The sequence below is a fragment of the Lissotriton helveticus genome, chromosome 2_1, assembly GCF_964261635.1.
Source record: "Lissotriton helveticus chromosome 2_1, aLisHel1.1, whole genome shotgun sequence".
NCBI lineage: Eukaryota > Metazoa > Chordata > Amphibia > Caudata > Salamandridae > Lissotriton > Lissotriton helveticus.
In genome coordinates, this window is record NC_136059.1 from 1,059,356,853 (window position 1) to 1,059,372,932 (window position 16,080).

The window sequence follows — 16,080 nt, forward strand, 5'->3', positions numbered from 1 at the left end:
ATTTTTGCCGACTCAGTACCGAGCTGGTAGTCTTGACTGGGTGTTTCGGACACAGGTCTGGAGGCGGGGCATCGGAAACGTCGTCTCGGTGCCGACCTTGGCCAGAAGGAAGAGGTGGTGTCGAAGCTGTATGTTTTTTGTGGGTGAGTTAGTGGGGCAAGGGTTTTTGGTACTCAAGTCACCTTGTTAATGCGGTAGTTCCTTGATGTCGAGGTCTATCTCGAGCTCAAAATCGGAGTCCTGCACAGACAAGGCTTCCTCCTCCTCTACTGCTGATGCACCAACATCTTCTTGACATGAGTCTTTACCGAAGATGTTCGTCTTGTCTTCAATGCTTTGACGCTGCCTCTCTCGATGTCGAGCCAGACGATCGCGAAGAGTTTTCTTCGATCAAAACAATCTGCAAGCATCGCAGTCTTCTTCTTTGTGCTCTGGGGACAAGCACAAATGACACACTTTGTGTGAGTCAGTGCGCGGATACTTTGCATGGCAGTGAGTTCAGAATTTGCACTATGTCCGATCCATTGACGGACAGATGAAGCGACGCGGTTAGACCCGAAGGCTGTACACGAAGCTTTCTGATCGAAGAGTAGATTCTGTTGACCGAAACGATATGAAAAGAAGCGGAAAACGCATACGAAACAATACTGTTGAGGGTAGAGAGGACTGTGCGTCGAGGGCAACCCGTGGAACGGTTTCGAACCGGAGCTCAGCAATACAAATCTGGACCGGATGGCAGAAAATAACAATCTAACAATGGAGTCGATGACTATGCGCACTATCCCCGAAAGGAGGAGTCATCTTACCTCGTAACTAGGAAAGACTTCTTCGAAGAGAAAAACAACTGGCAAACTTACGGACCCAACACTAGATGGCAGGAGTACGCAAAGCATGTGTATCAACAGCACACGACCCTCGAACACATGCTTTTGTATATTTTGCACTAAGTATTCGTGATACAAACTTACTCTTTCTAATATCAACCTTCCCAAACGCCTGTTACAACTAGAGTGGTTAAACCACACCACATAAGGGAATATGTTATTTTTTCACTGTTACATTTACTATGGTACTATAACTCAAAAATGGTCATATATTTACTTTGTTGCAGATAATTTGTTATCAACTACACTTTCCTACGTTACTATGCCATTATAATACCAATTTGAGATAAATGATTGCCTTGATGCTAGGCAGTGCCCATGTATGTTCTACAACACCATTCATTCATTTATTTATTGTACTTTGTTAAGATACATATTTTTTCACCACATATCATGGAGTGATATTTTATATATTTCCTGCTATGAACTCAAAAGCAAATCTATAACAAGGTTCTTCATAAAGCGTGCAATTTTTATATGAAATTGAATACTGCTGACAGTCAGTTTAAGGGCTGCATAACTTTTTGGATCAGAACCAAACACCCTAAGCTTTTTGGACCTCATTAATGTATGTAGTTGGTAGCTGTTTTTCAGTAACACTTCAAACTTGTGGCAATGTGAGTTTTAATTTGCAGCCAGCAAGACTTTGAGACAATCATATGACAACCTGGTGAGAAGCTAAACAAGACAACCTAGAACCAAATGGTCCACGGGATATCTATTGTGTATGTTTGAAGGTTTAGCTGGTTTATGGGATTCACTCATCACTGTATTAAGCATTTTCACCTGACCTACATTTTATGAAGTCTCACTTTGGTATGAGAGAGGAAAGCAACATTCACTGCAGCGCCATCACTCTCAAACTCACAGCCATTATATAGGTACGGACTGGCGTTACAGACACTTTATTTTCTTGTTTCAGTCCACTCTCAGTGTTCCTTTAACCCCTCATTCCTACAGGCAGAAGTGACTGACATTAAAAGCAAGATATGTTATTTTGGTCTTTATAGCTGAGTACTGACACTGTGAACCGTGTGCACACGCATTGGGTAGCAAGAGGGTATACTAGTACTTGAGAAGGAGGCCAATGCATATACAACCATCACAGCATGATTTCAATGTCAATTATTACAGTTATAATGGCATGCATCAGCGCATTCAATCTGAAAATACATGCCTCTGTCTTGCAAACACCAAAGTACAAAAACAACAACCAAGGTTTCAGTGGTGAAGAGACAAGTGCAAGTCATGAAATGTGCATGCACATGAACCACTCTGCTCATGCAGGACACTGCTGAAACTTTGGTATCATTTTACTTGCCTGCATGTTTTGTAAAATCTGAACAGGTGACACCCACATTTATGAGCAAAGGCATGGAGCAGGAAGAAAACAAAATTATGATGAGCTTCTGATAGCCATTTCCTGAAAGATTTAACATCAGAATAACAAAGGGACAGTTGGTTACCTGTAAAGTTTGAGCTCACTTAGCTTCACCGTCATCGAGTCAATGACAGGAGGAAGGCTGCACCGTGTTTTTGTGGCAACAATGAAGAACTGGTTCTTTACAGTAATGAGACCAAAATCAGCCACCAGGACATTCGTGGACACAGCAGACTGTGGTACTATTACTACAGGTGCTTTCACATTGATATCGAGTGCTAGGCGGAAACTCCTCTGAGCAAATTCTTTTACACCTGAGGCAGCTTTCTCTGCTGCTTGAACTGTTACTTCGGTCAAAGCGTCCTTGGCTGCTTGAAAATTGTTGACAAAAGCCTAAAAATAAATAAATGGAGAAAATTGGTATAAACATTGCTGCAAACGAGCACACTTCAATACATTGGTGCACTGAATGGTATCCCATACTCATAAAATATACAAATAAGCACTGTCAAAGCCAAGTTAAGGGTAGAATGTGCAAACATAAGTAGCGCTAGCACATTAGAGTCAGAAACTTGGGAGGGTGCCAAGGAGACTATAGATGAAAAGTAGTCCCTTGTGCAGCTAAATGAAGCACTTGAGTAGAGCTAGAAGGATACACCCAAACTGATAATAGCTTTAGGTGAGAGATACATACTCAACTGGGCTGAGCCAAGGAGTGATTAACAAAGTCTAAAGCAAATGGCTGAAAGAGGTTGGTTGAAGAAAAGCAATAGTTGAAAGAGGCTGATCCAAAGCCCACTCCATGAAAATTGTTAGCAATAGGTCTGTTTGATAAGTGTGCAGTCAAAACCTAGTCCCAAAAACGCTGCCCCACCATCCAGCCAGACTCATCATAAAGTATACCCATCTCTACCCCTCCTCCCAGTTGTCATACATGATCTTGAGCTGTCTTTTTTACCCATCGATGGAAAAAACTTATTTGCTTATCACCATGTAATGAACAATAGAAAGCACAATACATAGTCTTGGAACACATCCAAAAGATTTATTGAGCCAGAAAAGATATTACTTTAGTTGAATGAGCTCATTAAATAATACTCCTGCACAATCCAATAGATTGAATAAAAGAGATGCTACCCTTATTGGTTTATAATCCAACAATTTAAAGAGCAATAATTCCTAAAAGTCCATTTGCTTAAAAATATAACTGCACTTATGTGCAAAGGGCCCAAGTAAGTCTATGACCTTGCTGTCAGTCATGTTCTGCAGGTACACCTACAGAACTAAAGGTAGGCAAGAAAAGGCAGGAAACTCCAATTCAGTTCAAATATATCCAAATGTTGGATTTTACCTCTGGCGCTCAGTGCTAAATGTACAGAAAAGAGGATCAGTTCACTCAGATTGGGCCCCAATTTAGTACATTACAGAAAACACATTGACGCACATCCTCTATGTCTACCTCAATTACTCTGGGAAATTCTAAATGCTGCTGGGGCATGAAGGAGAAGACTCACACTTTAGAGAGAAACAATAAGGGAACTGTTTGCAGTTTCCTATTAGCAGGGAACTGTTCTACTAATGAAACCACTCTTGTGTAAAAGATGTAATAATTTAAAGAGGTATTTGTTATTAACCTTGTAATTCATGAGTGCATTCAATAAATCTTCAATTAAAAAAAGAAAATATGAGTGCCGAGGCTAAAAGAGTTCTATCAACTATAGCATTTAATAACAGCCTGCCTGATATATGGCATATCAGAATTATGGGCAAGAGCTACTAAATTTTGATTTCCTAAATGTGGATTGGTAGGGTCAATGTTTTGTGAAGTACAATAACATACAAATATTTCCCACTTAGCTGCAAAGCATGTTCCAGTGGTAGGACACCTCTTCTCCTTAAGGGTGTCCACATATTTAAAAACTGTAGTTAGTGCTGGTTTGGCATTTCAGTCACCTGGTAAAATGTAATGGGAATTTATGAGGTCAACTGATTCCACAGTAGAATGTCAAAATGTTGTTGGAAGTAACAGCAGTTGTTTTGAAGCTAAGAAAGTTACAGTGTGCTGCTGCGCAGTCTCTGTTTCTACAATAAACTTATGTTTGACTTTACATATATTTGTAGTCTACGTACTATAAATATTGTGTTCTAGGAAAACAGTTGTTCAACAACAGGTCAAAGTGGGAGATGTGGTGCTAATGAAAGTGCCTGTATTTAAAAGAAGAAAGGAAACATGCAATATAATGTACCAATGATGGTTGATAAAGTCTGTGGGAATGTCATCAGGGTGAATAACAAAACTTGGTGGAATACTCCCAGAGTAATTAGCATCAAGAATTCTCTTGGGGTAAGTAATGAAGGCAGCAATGTTAGGCTTAACAACCCTATGGGCAATTCTTCTGAGAGGAAAAAGCTCTAAGCTCCAGTTTAGAGTCAGAGTTGGAGTCTTGGACGGAGAAGGCCTCTTCTTCTTCCGCTACGGACACTTCCCTTTCGATATCTTTAGGCACAGGTTACAGACTTGGTGAAGATCAGTGAGGTACCAACGGAGCCCTACAGGTGTAAAGGACAATGAATTGTTCCACTGAGGTATCGCTGAAGTTATCACATTGATTTCGTTGATGCTTTTGATGAATCAATCTATGCTTTTGATTCACAATGTTTATTTCTACTTTGTTGTAATTACATGTTTTTCGGGAAAATGTATATCGTCATGATTAGTGTTTATAGGTTTCTTTGCAAACATTAAGGTGTTTAAATCTAGTATATGCTTCTGGTTATTAATTCTATATGATTGGTAGCGACTATAAGTTCATTGCTCAGGAACCTGTTAATTTGCTTAATTTTTATATTGCTCGAAATATTAAAGGAAGAGGATAATGTAGTGGCTAGTGCTGGATTGGTGTTTCAGTCACCTAGTGGAATGGTATGGGACTTTATGAGGTCAAGTGATTCCACAGTAGAATGTCATGATTTTCTTGGAAGTAACAGCAGTTGTTGTGGAGCTGTGGCCGTAACAGAATGCTGCTGCGCAGTCCCGGTTTCTACAGTAAACGTATGTCTGACTATACATATACTTGTAGCCTACTTACAGCAGATACCCAAACTGTGGCACTTGAGGAGCTAGACTGCTATATATATATGTTTGGTGTCTGAATTAGGCGGGCCCCCATGAGACGCTTGTCTGTTGGGGAGCTTCTAATGGTGTACCATGGTTGTCGGACCCATGTTGGGGCTACTAGAATTGGGCTGAGAGAGGTTTGCCTGAGCTTCCTCACCATACACGAATTTCTGGGAGAGGAGGAAAAGCGTAGGCAAATATCCCTGATCAATTCATCCACACTGCATTATCTTGTGACAGTGGGTGATGAAATCTGGAGGCAAAATGTTGGTATTTTGCGTTTTCGGCTGTTGCAAACAGATCTATTTCTATTTTCTCCCCGATTTGGAAGCACTGATGAAGGATTTGTTGGTGGAGCTCCGACTCGTGGGCTTGTTGCTGCGTCCTGCTGAAGAGGTTCGCTAACTCATGGTCTAGTCCCGGGAGCTCGTCTGCCAGGAGTTGAATGTGATGGTGTACTGCACATTTCCAGATGCTTTGGGCAGCTGTGATAGCTGAAGGGAATGAGTACCCCCTGTTTCTGTATATAATACAACACTTTCATATTGTCAATTTTTATGAGGACTACTTTGTGGTGAACGTACAAGAGAAAGGCCTTGAGCACCATTTGAATTCCTAAGAGCTCAAAAAAATTGATGTGTTGAGTCTTTTGTTGAGCAGACTATATTCTTTGGGCTATCATCTCCAAAATGTAGGCCCCCCAACTTTTGAGTGATGAATCAATGGTAATGGTCAATTGCTGGAGTGGGTCCATGAAAGCCCTTCCATGCAGCAGATTGTGGCTGTTCCAGCATTAGAAGCAACAGTGAACTGAGCGCTGAATAAACACGAGTTCCTCCAGATTGCCCTCCGCTTGTGATCATTGTAAGGCGAAGCACTCTTGTAGGGGACGCATGTGCAGCCTGGAATAAAGTACAATAGCTATGCAAGAGGCCATCATGATCTGGTAGTTGCATTAACTTTCTGGCTGGCATGCGACAATGTGGCTAAAAAGGAGCCAGCTTGTTCTGGAGATTGAGAACCCACTGAGGATTGGGGTAGGCTTTGGCTGTGACAGATTTAAGAATCGCACCCAGGTAGGATTGAATATGGAATGGTTCCATATGGGGCTTTGTGGCATTTCTTGTGAATGCCAATTTGTGGAGCAGGGAGATGGTGGTTTGTGTGTCCTGTACACATTTGGCTCTTCATCAGCCAATTGTCCAAATACAGGAAAACATAGATACCCGCCTCCTTAAGTGAGCTGCTACTGCTGCAAGATATTCTATGAATATCCTTGGAGCCGGTGCGACTCCGATGGGTAGTGCTTTGAATTGATAATGCTTTCCACTTACCACAAACCCCAGGTATTTGTGGTGTGCAGAGTGGACGGGATGTAAAAGTATGCATCTTTGAGGTCAAGTGCTATCATGAACTCGCCTTCCTGTAAAAACAGGATTATATCCTGAAGGGTAAACAATAGAATGTATTGGTTGAGAGGCCCAAGGTCTAGTATAGGCCTTAGTGTCCTGTCCTTTTTTTGGATTTAAGGAATACAGAGAGTACACTCCTCTGCCTTGAAAATGTTGTGGGGACCAGCTCGACGGCCCCTTTTGTGAAGAATGTCTTTACCTCTTCCTTAAGAAGAGGTAAATGTTGCAGGCTGAGAATGCGTCTACGTGAAGAAATGTATAGTGGGGATGATAGGAGCTCTAGCCAATAACCGTGCTCTATTATCAAGAGCACCCATTGGTCGGTGGTGATGTTTGACCAATGAGTGGTGAACCCCAGAAGGTATTCACTCCCCTTCCAGTAGGTGCTGTATGGTTGGGAGTAATACGGGGGGAGTCATTGTTTGGTAGTGGAAGCACCCTTGGCTTTTGTACCTCTACCTTTCCCTCTGCTCCGATTGCCTCTGCCAAAGCCTTTACATCTCCGTGTTGATGTAAGCCTGCTGCTGTCTTTGGTCAGTCTGCCTGGCCTCAGTTGGATGGTTTATTTCAACCCCCCAGATGCATCCAAAAGGACTGACGTGGGGTGGTTCTATGTAGTGCACTTTGCTGTCTCAATATCTTTCTTAATATTTTCTAATATTTCATCGACCTGGGGGCCGAACAGATGTTCCCCATCAAACAGAATACTAAGCAAGTACTGTTGCACCTCGGGTTTGAAACACGAAATACACAGTCATGCACACCTTCTCAGAAGAATTGCGGAGTTGATACCTCTTGCGTGTCAGTTGCATCAGGTACTCATCTAATAGTTGCATTAGATATAAGTTTCCCTTCTTTAAAAAGATCCTCCCACTTTTTTTATGCTCATCTGGGAGATGTTGTAGAATATCTTCCATTTCATCCCACTTTGCTTGGTTCTATAGAGAAAGAAGGCCTATAGAGCTGGCAATCCATCAATGATTGGCGCTGCCTAGAACCACCCACTTTCCTTCAGTTTCAATCCTCTTACTTTCCTTGTCATTACAAGGAGTGTCTCCTGTTGCTTGCGCTGCCACCCAATTCCGAGGGGTAGCCATCACTAAGAAATCTGGTGAGGTACTCCCATTGTAAAATGGATCTGAGGGGGATGCTTTTTTTCCCCTCTCCACTTTAGAAGTGAGTGTGTTATGTTTAACTGGGTCTTTACAATCTTCATTGACTGTTTTAGCATCAACTTTATCATAGGAAGATACTAAAAAGTTCTCTCTGTTCTGGATAAAGTCTCTACTGAAAAGTCAAACACTTCAGGGATGACATGCATATCTAGTTTATGGTATTCTGCAGCTACATGTATGACACTTTAAACATTCAAAGTGTAGTCTGGAGGGGATAGCTTAATAGGGATGGGCTTTAAATCGGAATCACCCTGTGGGTCGATAGAGTCTTCCCACGGATTATCAGGGCTCTGTGGGTAATCAGAAGGCCCTCCCAAATCAACTCCCAGAGAACTGGGATGTACACTCCCAGTAGTTGAATGTGTAGGAGACTATGATGGACGTGAATGTGCTGGGGAGCAACTTGACAGTGTGGGTAGTGGCAGACTGGTGCCTTTGATGACCATAGGCCGCTTTGGTAGTGGAAGTAGCAAAGGTTCTTCAAACTGCAACCACCTCTTCTTAGGGGTAGTGAGTTTCTCAGTCTTTGTGCCAATTGTCCACTGCCTCTTGCCCATGACCTGATGAAGCATGTCAAAGGTTGTGCCCTCTTCTTCCACAGCAGCCTAATGTTTCGTGGGCAGCTTTGGTTTTGGCGCCAAACTGTCTGTGTGACGGCTTTTATGATCCCCAGGTGACTGTTTCTTTGATGCTGGCGATTTCGGTGTTGGAGTCTCAGACGTTGAGAATTTCAGCATTTGCAGCATCGGCAGCATTGGTGTGGCATTGTATCCAGAGGTCTGTGATTTTAACGCCTCAGCACCATGCCTGTTGTTCTGGCTAGATGCCCGATCAGGACTGAGTGGCCTCTTGTCCTTGCTCGGTTCTGAAGTCTTGTTCCAGTGTCAATTGGAACCACTTAGTGGCGGAGCACCAAGGACTATGTTAAGAAGTGGGCTGCTGGACCGATCCACTGTAAGTCTTGAAAACATGTTTTAGGTGCAGGGACTGGAGAAAGAACAGCAGTCACGGCCCATAGTCTTTGTCTTTGGGACCATGGCTGTTTTGGCCTCGGAATCCGGACGCTTCCAGTAGGAGATAGATGGCTGGCTCTCTTCATCGCTGCCCCTGGTGTCGATATCAGAGTCTCCAGATGCAACATACTGTAGGCTACCTGCCGACTTACCTCCTTCGTACTCTTTCTCCTCCTTGGTGCCAATGATCTCTTCTCCCTCTGATTCCTCCTATTCTTCAGTGGTCTCGATACTGTGAGCAAGTCGTCATGCCTAACAGTATTTTAGAGTCTTTTTTAATTTGATTTAAAATGCTAACACGTCACACATTCCTGGCCATTGTGTTTAAGGGAGAGGGACAAATTACAGACTGGGTGTAGATGGCTGTGCAGGTATTTAGCGTAGTACTGGGGGCACCTTCACAAATTGGGTCCAATCCATTACTCCTCCCAACATATTCTCCTCTCCGGGACGTAGGCACCAAGTAGGTTCCTTGGAGACTTGTCATCAATGATTTGACCTTGCTGATTTATATATATATATATATATATATATATATATATATTACCTACTGGCGGTCGCCAGTAGGTATATATAATTAGGATTTTTTCTCTATGGGATTTTTGAAAATTCGATGTCTAATAACTTTGGCGTTTGTGGATGGAATTGGCTGAAATTTTCAGGAAAATGGAACATTTTGTTTCTGAGCAGCCACTGAAAATTTGGGGGGGTTCGTCAAGGGGGGGCCGAGAAAAAAGGGGGGTCCCAAAACGTGTTTTTCCCATGTTAATTTCCATAGGGCGGTTGGCCTCACTTTTAGCCCGAATGGCTGAATGGATTTGCATGAAACTTGGCAAAATTGTAGGGACTGTTAGCCCGATGTGCCTTTGCTAGGTCTCAATATATGTGCTCCAGTGGATTTTGATAAATTAACGTTCAAAAAAATATATATATCTGTAACAGCGCTCCAGGTAGCGCTCCGGTTCGCGTACTTGACGCGTAACGGAACTTCGCGAAGCGAAGCTGATTGGCTCTCCGGTGTCTGTCAACATTCTAAACAGTCCGGAGCGGCCGCCATCTTGTCTCTCGGTAGGATCGAGAGACAAGAGGAGGCCAAAACAAAGGGGGATATGACCATAAGGGGGCATAGTAGATCCTCCCTCACCCTCTAGGTTTGATGTGGAGGCTTTAAAAAGGGCCCCGCGGGGCAAAAAAAAAAAAAAAAAACAATCGTTTTTTTTGCGTGGGGAGCGCCCGGTACACTTTTGTGCAATGGGCGGTGGTAATCTAAATGATGCGGGGGGGGCAGCGTTCAAAGCACATCAGCGTGCATTAAAACGAAAATGTTTTTATCTACCACGTACTTGACTTATCTCTAGCTTTATTAATACAATAATCAATAATGAAAAATCGACATCAATAGGGTTGTCCGTATTCCCAGTCAGTACCCTTACCCGCCCGCCATGTGCACAAAGACCGCATACATCCCCCATAACGTCAAGGCTAAGTAACTAGAACGTCATAAGGAGTTGCAAGTCGCTCCCATAATGGCGCCATTTTGGTCGAGGCCAGGCAGGTCCAGAGTATAGTTCAATGTCTCCAATAAGTAGCGGCAGGACCAGAATCCCTTTCGGCAGTTCTGGCTTCGTCATTAGGAGCACTAGAAAACAAGACATTCTGGGCAATACCACCCTTGACGCAGCCCTTTATTCTACAAGATGGTGTCTTTCAAAAGCCAGGGGTATAGGAGTATGTAACAAGCGAGCCATTTAATTGAAAAAACTAAACGTGACAAACGGTTGCAGGATCAGTGAAGGTTGATTTTATAATTGAAAGTATAACAGGATCAGTTACAATAAAATCGTTCATACGCACACCATGGGCGAGTATCATGGGTAACATTATTTCGAAGCTTTATTAATACAAAAATCAATAATGAAAAATCGACATCAATAGGGTTGTCCGTATTCCTAGTCAGTACCCTTCCCCGCCCGCCATGTGCACAAAGACCGCATACATCCCCCATAACGTGAAGGCTAAGTAACTAGAACGTCATAAGGAGTTGCAAGTCGCTCCCATACTGGCGCCATTTTGGTCGAGGCCAGGCAGGTCCAGAGTATAGTTCAATGTCTCCAATAAGTAGCGGTAGGACCAGAATCCCTTTCGGCAGTTCTGGCTTCGTCATTACGAGCACTAGAAAACAAGACATTCTGTGCAATACCACCCTTGACGCAGCCCTTTATGCTACAAGATGGTGTCTTCCATTCAGAAAATATTGTTGGCAGCATTTTGAAAGGAAAGATAAACGGCCGTTCTCCTAGTGAGTCTCACATTGTTACATTTATGAACAATGTTGAAGAGTAGTATGTTGAAAATCTGAAGCCATCGTTCTACAAACTCTCAACCAGCCTTGGATGGAAAAATCCTGACGAATGTACAAACTGAAAACCAGTTTTTGTCTGCATAGCATCAGCAGCAACACTTGAGTCAGCTTTGTGTGAAGCCGCCATCTTGATCCAATCAATACCGTCCCCCTGCACACATTCAGGGACCAGGCCGCATTGCGAGAGCACCGCAAGTCGTGTCTTCAGGTCAAACGGATTGTGGGACAAGGTCCAGAATGAAGAGTCACCAAAAGGCAAAAAGTTCCGCCGGACCCCGGGAGCCGGCCGCCTATGTCGGGGGCGATCTCAGGCCACACCAGGGCAACAAGACTTGGGGAGGGGGCAGGAGCCAAGCGCCCCCTCCCAGTCCGCGCCACCACACCGCCCCTCGGGGGCCTCCGTCAAGCGGTTCAGGGAGGCACCTCAGGCAGCGGTTCTTCAGATCAGTGGCTCTCACCGCCAAGGCTCCCCTCCGTCAGCAGCGATCGTTGGCGAAGTGGTTGCGGCTGGAGGCCCCGCCTAGTCAACGCCCCGGCCTCTCCATGTCGTAGGCCGCAAGAGTGGGCGCAACTCAGCTGGATGGCGGTGAGATGCTGTAGCCGCAAGAGTAGGCGAAACTCAACCGGCCGAGAGAGGCACTGTGCCGCAAGAGTGGGCGGAACTCAGCTGGCGGGGCGAGGCACTGTGCCGCAAGAGTGGGCGGAACTCAGCTGGCCGAGTGAGGCACTGTGCCGCAAGAGCGGGCGGAACTCAGCTGGCCGAGCGAGGCACTGTGCCGCAACAGTGGGCGCAACTCAGCTGGCCGAGCGAGGCACTGTGCCGCAACAGTGGGCGCAACTCAGCTGGCCGAGCGAGGCACTGTGCCGCAAGAGCGGGCGTAACTCAGGTGGCCGAGCGAGGCACTGTAGGTCTTCCTCTCACAAAGATGAAAGTCAGAGTGAGGAAACAAGGAGGGGTTTTCATTATTTGGGACAAAAAAATAGTTCTAAACCAATGAAAAGTGTCATTTTTAGGTCACATGACCTAGCCTTACATCATTAGGAAACCAAAAGTGAAATGAACCAATGAAAATTTTTATTAACAAGTCACATGACCTGTTATGCTTACGTTACGCGCTCCGCGCCGCGGATCGCTTCCGGGAAGCTGCGCTTCGCGCCTCGCTTCGCGCATCGGTTGCGCTAACGCGGCGCGTCATATGACGCATTACGCGACAACGCGATACTACAGTGTTTCTGGATGTTTCAGACTGAAGCTGGCGTTAGCATGAGAGCACCCCGTGGCTACGTCGTGACCGTTCCGCGAGCAATCATGGCAGTCGCTCCCCACCGGAAGTCTGCGGGAGTCGGGGGCCCCGGTGACTCTTGTAGAATCTTCAAGGCTGAGGGGACGCTTTTGGGAATGGGGCCCATGCCCTAGCAGTCAAGCGTCCGAGTTCCAGGGTTGCCCAGAGCCATCCTTGCAGGCCAGGCCCAAGTCTGTGGAGCCGACCGCCATTTCGTGAGCTCCGTGGCAGCCGCCTGTCGCTGTACCGCAAGAGTGGGTGCAATTCAGCCGGATGGCGGGTGAGACGCTGTAATAGCAAGAGCAGGCGCAACTCAGCTGGCCGAGAGAGGCACTGTGCCGCAAGAGTGGGCGTAACTCAGCTGCCGAGTGAAGCGCTGGGGTGCAGCTGAGAAACCTCCACCTGGGGAGGTGGGGGAGGCTCATTCGCGCCGCCTCTCCCTTCCAGTGCACCCCACGCCATCTCCTGGCGCAGGTATATGTGATGGTCGGACCAGGGCACCGCAGGACGTGTCTTCAGGTCAAACGGATTGTGGGACAAGGTCCAGAATGGAAGAGTCACCAAAAGGCTAAAAGTTCCGCCGGACCCCGGGAGCCGGCCGCCTACGTCGAGTGAAGCGCTGGGGTGCAGCTGTGAAACCTCCACCTGGGGAGGTGGGGGAGGCTCGTTCGCGCCGCCTCTCCCTTCCAGTGCACCCCACGCCGTCTCCTGGCGCAGGTATATGTGATGGTCGGACCAGGGCACCGCAGGACGTGTCTTCAGGTCAAACGGATTGTGGGACAAGGTCCAGAATGGAAGAGTCACCAAAAGGCAAAAAGTTCCGCCGGACCCCGGGAGCCGGCCGCCTATGTCGGGGGCGATCTCAAGCCAGACCAGGGCAACAAGACTTGGGGAGGGGGCAGGAGCCAAGCGCCTCCTCCGAGTCCGCGCCACTACACCGCCCCTCGGGGGCCTCCGTCAAGCGGCTCAGGGAGGCACCGTCATGTCACTGACCATGTCATGAATGATGTAATATGTGACATCATCAGCAGTGGATTGCGGGTGCGCGATATATAGTTAGTGCAACTAACTATATATGGAATTTCAATGGTTTTGTGTGAGTAAAATAAGGTTTTGTAAATGCTAATTCCTAACTATATATGGTCTATAACCCATGGTTTTTTCAGTGAATTTTCAAGGTTTTGTAAATGCTAATTCCTAACTATATATGGTCTATAACCTATGGTTTTTTCAGTGAATATATATATATATATATATATATATATATATATATATATATATATATATATATATATATTACACACACCATGTGGTGTGGGTTCGGGATCCGCGAGCAGCAGAGGGTCAAACTTCCCGGCCGGGAAACGACCGTAAAATTACACACAGTTGCAGGTATCCCTAGCGAAGTGACCACAGGAAGAAACTTAGTTGCTTCAAGTATGTTTAATGGCATCTTGCAAGCAGGTACACGAACAACATGACAGCCTCTGGACTTTAATATTAAAAGCGCTCCCCGCCCTCCTGCAACCACACGCCACAGAAGAAGGGATATTTCATTTCCCGAAACGCGTCTGGCGTTCAGACTTTATCGAGGCTGTCATGTTGTTCGTGTACCTGCTTGCAAGATGCCATTAAACATACTTGAAGCAACTAAGTTTCTTCCTGTGGTCACTTCGCTAGGGATACCTGCAACTGTGTGTAATATATATATATATATATATATATATATATATATATATATATATATATATATATATATATATATATATATATATATATATATATATATATATATATATATATATATATATAATCACTGAAAAAACCATAGGTTTCAGGAGTTATATAGTTAGGAATTAGCTTTTAAAAAACCTTTGAAATTCACTCAAAAAACTATCAGTTTTAGTGGTGTTATAGTTAGCTGGACATTTTACTCATACAAAACCATTGAAATTGCTCCTATATAGTTAGTTGTACTAACTATATTTCGCGCACCCGCAATCCACTGCTGATGATGTCACATATTAGATCATTCATGACATGGTCAGTGACATCACTGATGACATCTCAAATGACATCACTGATGACATCATCCAGTGAATGTGGTTTGCTTCGTTATTTAAATATGCATTATATATATAGCAATTTGCATTGAAGAATAAGTGGATATATATAAATAAATATTTGGATGGAGGATTTAGTAGCAGTGCAATTGACTGTTTACTTGACCAATTTATAATGTCTCACTAAATATAGTGGATAGTGACTAAACTGTGTGAATATCTGTATCACTTTGTCAGTTGTTGTGTAAACTGATTCTACAGTTGGTTACTAGCTATGTGAAAGTCTATATTAGTTATTGATTAGTTAACTGAATATTTGTATGGGAGTGTGAAAGTGTGTGTGTGGTTCGGTGGGGGGGGGTGTGACTGTCCAAAGATGTGTGAATAGTTGATTCAGAAGATATATGAAGTTAAAACTACATGTTCTAACAGTTGTTTGGGTGAGTGAATATCTTTATGGGTGTGGTGATGAGCAAATATATTTCTCAATGGTACAGGTCCAACAAACTAGAAAAATAAAAGGCAGTGTATGTGTCAGTTGTTGTATATAAATAAGTATACATAAGAGACAATGATTGTGTGAGTGACTGTATGGATAACTGTATACTTGTAATAATGTTTTTATAATTCACTAAGTATGACTTACTATCTAAATGAATAGAAGAAGTGGTGTTTGTATAAGTGTTTTGCTAAGTAAATATGTAAGTATGATCCATTGTTTGCATAAGGATGACTTCATATGTGAATAGGATGCGTGCTGTTGTTTAATGTCGATATAGATGTATAAGTATTTTTGATAGTGTTCTATTGTTCATTGACAGCATGTATGAGTGAATCCATAGGTAAGTGATTAGATGTGTGTATACATCTATGAATCACTGAGTGGATTTTTAGATACTTGTATTGCTGTGACAATGGATTTAAATATGATACTCTGTATTTTACAAAGAGTGATGAAAAATTGTAATAGTGTATGAAAAGGTGTATGCGATTGTCACGTGGATGATGTCATCAGTGATGTCATTTGAGATGTCATCAGTGAAGTCACTGACCATGTCATGAATGATCTAATATGTGACATCATCAGCAGTGGATTGCGGGTGCGCGAAATATAGTTAGTACAACTAACTATATAGGAGCAATTTCAATGGTTTTGTATGAGTAAAATGACCAGCTAACTATAACACCACTAAAACTGATAGTTTTTTGAGTGAATTTCAAAGGTTTTTTTAAAAGCTAATTCCTAACTATATAACTCCTGAAACCTGTGGTTTTTTCAGTGAATTTCAAAGGTTTTTTAAATGCTAATTCCTAACTATATAAGGCCTGAAACCTATGGTTTTTTCAGTGAATTCGCAAGGTTTTTTAAATGTTAATTCCTAACTATAT

At 43.8% G+C, this 16,080-nt stretch overlaps 1 protein-coding gene across 2 annotated transcripts in view; it reads right to left on the reverse strand.

The window, feature by feature from the left end:
* The window catches only part of VPS13A (vacuolar protein sorting 13 homolog A), a 2,196,319-nt gene that overhangs the window by 1,448,430 nt on the left and 731,809 nt on the right, over positions 1-16,080 (reverse strand). For both annotated transcript variants that reach the window (XM_078675860.1, XM_078675861.1), the window contains exon 33: positions 2,351-2,658. In XM_078675860.1, the coding sequence (XP_078531986.1) occupies positions 2,351-2,658 (308 nt within the window). The remainder of the gene's footprint in view (positions 1-2,350; positions 2,659-16,080) is intronic.